Source organism: Ostrea edulis, chromosome 8 (genome assembly GCF_947568905.1).
Source record: "Ostrea edulis chromosome 8, xbOstEdul1.1, whole genome shotgun sequence".
Classification (NCBI taxonomy): domain Eukaryota; kingdom Metazoa; phylum Mollusca; class Bivalvia; order Ostreida; family Ostreidae; genus Ostrea; species Ostrea edulis.
The window spans coordinates 36,157,875-36,163,063 of NC_079171.1; the positions used below are offsets into that span (position 1 = coordinate 36,157,875).

General features: G+C 35.7%; 1 protein-coding gene across 1 annotated transcript; it reads left to right on the top strand.

The window, feature by feature from the left end:
• The first annotated feature begins 319 nt into the window (after positions 1–319).
• LOC125663151 (hepatic lectin-like) lies at positions 320–4,951 on the top strand. Its single transcript, XM_056145976.1, has 3 exons — positions 320–394; positions 2,049–2,136; positions 4,513–4,951. The coding sequence occupies exons 1-3, from the start codon at positions 323–325 to the stop codon at positions 4,722–4,724; spliced, it is 372 nt and encodes a 123-aa protein (XP_056001951.1). The 5' UTR covers positions 320–322; the 3' UTR covers positions 4,725–4,951.
• The last annotated feature ends 238 nt before the right edge of the window (positions 4,952–5,189 follow it).

Genomic DNA, 5,189 nt, shown 5'->3' on the forward strand with positions numbered 1-5,189 from the left:
CTACGGCATTGTGAAATGATAAGTAAAAACTACAGCATTGTAAATTGATATTAAGCTAACATCCCGACATTGTAAACAGATGAGTAAAGACCGTATTCTGGTATTATTAATATACTGATTTCCACTCAAACAAAAAAACATTCGCCAATTAAAGTAAACACAGGTTTTTTTTTTCAAAAGTGTTTGAAATTCTTGCGGTATCTCTATTGTCCATGTTCTTTATTCTATGCAGTCAGTGATGCTGTTTAAACTGATAGAGAATTGGTCTCATTAGAAATTTTTCACCGTATACCATCGGTCTTATTTCTTTGTAGCGTGTGAAATGGGCTGGATCGAGTTTAGTGGACACTGTTATTTCTACAACCAATCTAGATCTAAGTGGGACGACGCCAAGGTAAAGATACTGTAGTGATGAAATGATTTTATTTAACTTGAGTCAAATGCTGTCTGACGTGTTTCATACCGATTGTTAAGCCGTTCTTGGCACACTGATTTTGACTGCAGATGACTCCGTTTACCTGATCAGGATATGGGGCTCACGGCGGGTGTGACCGGTCGGCAGGGGATGCTTACTCCTCCTAGGCACCTGATCCCACCTCTGGTGTGTCCAGGGGTCCGTGTTTGCCCAACTATCTATTTTGTATTGCTTGTAGGAGTTATGAGATTGATCACTGTTCGGTATCTTCACCTTGCATACATCAGTTCAACAAGAGACCCACAGGACTTTATGTCACCTCGGTATCACTAACCCCAACGGCTACGAAAGCTATAATTTTTCTGTTCTGTACATACATATATAAGCTAAAGTATAATATTCCACATCTGTATATAAAATAAGGTGTGGTCTTCAAACACAAATGCCTCTGAAAATTTCCATACTGGTGAAATATTTTACGGAATATAATGTCTTGAATTAACGTTCTAGTATTATTATTCTTTGGATCTCTCCTAGTCAGAACCCTGGGGGTTGCAAATTCACAATTAACCCCTCTCTGTCTTTCCTTGATATGCATTTAGTTTTGATATAGTTACTGGGAAATAACGAAATGTCTTTAAAATCATAAATGAAAATACATTTAATCATTACAACCATTTGGCTCCATCCCATTTGGCTCCAATCCCTGGGTCCTGATATCATTATGGTAAAGAGGTACCTGCTCCTTCTGAATACTCGTATAGTGGATGAGCAAACGGAAAGTTTTTCAAAAGATGAAAAGAAATCACTGTAATACCCCCTTGAATCATGAAATGTACAGTTTTGGCAAACGACTTCGTACTCCGTCTAAATATCGAAGTACAGTCTACTCCGGATATAATGAAATTTAACTTCAATATAACAGATATTTCAATATAACCGACTTCAATATAAGTGGAGTGGACTGTATTTAAATTAATTTAGTATCGATAACATTAAAGAAGATACTACATGTCCGCCCTGGAGTCTGAATATCTACCCTGGAGATCATGAAATTTATAATTGTAGTATACACCTTCCTACTCTATATGTCTAGGCATTTAGTTTTTCATACAGATATGGGGTTGTAGAGAATTTGTTTTGTTGAAATTGGACAATTTATGCCGTGTGTGTACTCTACTACTAAAGTCCCGGGGGTACAGAAGTCTTGAAATGTTATAATTTATATCACCTTAATCCCAAAGATACTTCATACCAGCCCTGGAGGTTATAAAACATTTATGAGCACGTTTTCAAACTCAAACTTGAACTTCGTGCTCTAAATCGTACTCATATTCAAATATAAAGGTTATAAAACGTCTATAAAATCATTCTCATACTCAAATGTAGTATATTTTCAATTATGTTTTAAGTATGCTTTGGAACTTGCTAAGAGTTGTACCCAAAACAAACATGGCTGAGTTTGAGTATGGTAAAAGTTGTACACCCTCCAGGCCAGAATTTAAAAAAAAGTTTCTATGAGTTACTTACGTCACGTACTAAATCCATTTTTATTTCAAATATGTTGTATATTACAAACTGACTGTAACACGTACTAAATCCATTTTCATTTCAAATATGTTGTATATTACAGGCTGACTGTGACAGGAAAACTTCTTATCTTATTGAAATTGGCGACCAGGATGAAAATGATTGGATTAAAGAAAAATTCCTTCCAGCAGGTTATAATGAAGGAATTAATTACCATTGAAAAAGTGAAGATAATGGACAGTCTCATAAATCCTGCAAAGAATATAAAGCTCAGAACGCATGCTTATTTGCGTATACTGTACAATCAATGCCTCGGGAAATACGTATAATAGCATGTTTTTTTTTTGGGGGGGGGGTGTCTTAATTTTGGTTCGACCTTTAAGAAGGGTATAATGTTTTTACCCATCTGTGAATCTGTCAGTCCCCCCATTGGTCAGCGCAATTCCTCTGAGACCGCTGTATACAATGTCGTAAAACTTTCTATCTAATAAGGACGCACTGTGTAGATGTGCTTTTTCAAGCGGTGAGGTCCGCATTTCTTAACTACGCCTCATTGACTACACCATTATAGCGATGCTAAACAGAAGGTTTAACTACATCATTATAGCTACTAAACAGCTGGATTGACCACACCATTCAGATGGATTGACTACATCATTATAGATAAACTAAACAGAAGCAAGAGCATCCCTCTTACCACTGGGTTGTGACGGGATGAGGCAAAACCTTCAAACTAATTATTTGAAATTATTAGTCATCCAGTTTTTTTATAGATAAATTTAGTACTGCATAATTTGTGCGCACTTTTACGATCTAACGTAAGAACACCCGGGAGTTAATTTTAAAGTATTATTGTCACTGTGATCATAAGATAATAAACAGCAATATGTTTGTCAAGTACAGTAGCATATTGCATCTTTAAAAGATAATGAGTTATACTATTCGTATCACAATATAAGTTTACAAATGAGGAAATGGGACCTCTCAGTCGACTGAATAGCAGGTACATTTCAGTGACCATTCAGAGAGATAATGAATGATAATATCTATATCACAATGTTAATGTAAAACTGTAAAATACGTAAAACAAACCACTGGAACCTATTTTATATATTTTAATGTTTAGCTCACAGGATCTGACATCAAGTGTGCTTTTCTGATCTTCTTTTTTCTGTCTAAGTAACGGAAATCATAATTGTTGAATTAAAGGGTCAAACCCTTTTCAAAGGGGCGACAATTGCGAAATAATGAAAAAAAAATGATGGCATCTTTTAAATATTTTCTTTAAAACCACTGGTCAACAAAGCCTAAACTTACGTGAAAGCTTTCTTAATGCGTGTGAATTCAAAATTCGTCAAATCATGGCCGTCGGGGATTGGATAGGGTCACAGCAGGGGATAACATTTTTGCATGGGAATATATATGAATTATCTTTAAGATAATCTTTTGAAGAACATCAGGGCCATGGTTAGTCATAAAATATGCAAGTTTATTCATGAATGATTCCATGGATAAGGTGGGGCTACAACAGGGAAACATAGATATTTGTTAATGGAAACATAGGGAAGCATTCTAAAGATATTTTCTGAAGAACAACAGTATCATGAAAAATCATGATATTTAAGCATTAATTGAAAGTGCATGTTCAATTTTGTTCACATCATAGCCCATAAACTTAGGGAATTAAAGCCAGCTTTACATGGGAATATATACGTAAAATCCTTTCAAGAACATCAGGACCATGATTAGTCATATTACTATGCAAGTATCCTGAAGTACTGTACATTCAATTTTGTTCCAACTCTAGAGGGTAGGGTGACCGACGTTTTAGATAGTGAACCCCATTTTCTGAAGAGTAACAATGTCATGATAAGTCATATTGATATGCAAGCATCCACAGTTATTGTATTGACTCAACGTTGTTGAAATCATGACCACGGAGGCAATAAGGCCCCAATAGCTACCGTGTAATCAATATCTTATATGGTAATGTATGGGGAAAGGGGATGTATTGGGGAAGCTTTTAAAATCTTCAAAACCAGGAAAGTTAGGATTATACATCGATATGCAAAAATTCTTAGGTAGTATAAATTCAAGTCCATTCAAGATATGGCCATGGAGGGTAGAATGGGTCTTTAATAACTGAATAAAGTTTGATATTACAATATATGATGAAATTATTAATGAATCATCCCCATGTTTCAGTTCGTTTGAATCATAACCCTAATGGGGTAAGTTGGGGGTAATAATGTTCTGAGGAACAGAAGGACCAAGGTGACACAGGTGAGCGCTGTGGCTCATGGATCTCTTTATTTTATCACGCTAGCCTAGTTCCTCATCAATTGATTATTTTAGTCTTATAATGTAATCTGGTTGACAGGCTATTTGATTGAGACAAACTCACTTTTGATCTAAGCCACATTTTTTCATTTCTCCTTCAATAAAAGTGAGACCATGTATTTTAGCAACCTATCATTTGAAAAGGTCAAACAACATGATTTGTAATGTATTTGTGTTGATGAATATCAATCAAAGTACGTGTTAAAGTATATGTATTTTATTTTAAGGGGGTTCACTCTGGAGTGGAGGTCGTGATGACGTCACCGAAGGAGTGTTTTTGTGGCAGCAATTCCAGACTGCGATGAGTTTCACCAACTGGGTGCCAGGGGAACCAAACAACGGTGTGCATGCGCAATGTCTGGAGATCCGAAATCACGGGAAATGGAGCGATGCTTATTGCACCGATAAATATTCATTTCTCTGTGAGAAATATATCTAGTATATGGAGACTAAATCGAATCCAGAGAAAAATTTCTGAAGAAAGGGATTGCAAGGGAAACTGAACATCCCGTATCTTGTAACTTTTGACGGTCGTGTAGATGCTATTAAGACAGTACATGTATCAGTGTTTGCTCAGTGTCATCCAATATTTGCTGTAAAATATGTCTAAAGTACTTTATTTGTTGCTGAGTATTCGTGAAAGTGTACATGACAAAGCCCATAGCTGATTTGACGATATTGTGATTAAAATTTATAGAACAGTCTCTTTAATGTGTAAATAGGGACCCGACTCTCACTGAAATGGATATTTCTCTCTATTTTGAACTTCATTGTCCGATGAAATTAGAGGAGGGAACTCGATCAATTTAAAAATTCAATAAAAATCTCCTGAGATACACAACTTTTTTTTAAAATGAATATTTTATTGAGTATAATGAATATCTCCCGACGTGACGAGTTCACT

What these genes read in the sequence shown, in the direction of transcription:
- LOC125663151 (XM_056145976.1), top strand. Translation starts at nt 323, where the DNA reads ATGGGCTGGATCGAGTTTAGTGGACACTGTTATTTCTACAACCAATCT. An exon ending in CTAAGTGGGACGACGCCAAG is followed by an intron (nt 395 to 2,048) that starts GTAAAGATACTG and finishes TGTATATTACAG; the next exon opens with GCTGACTGTGACAGGAAAAC. An exon ending in AGAAAAATTCCTTCCAGCAG is followed by an intron (nt 2,137 to 4,512) that starts GTTATAATGAAG and finishes TTTTATTTTAAG; the next exon opens with GGGGTTCACTCTGGAGTGGA.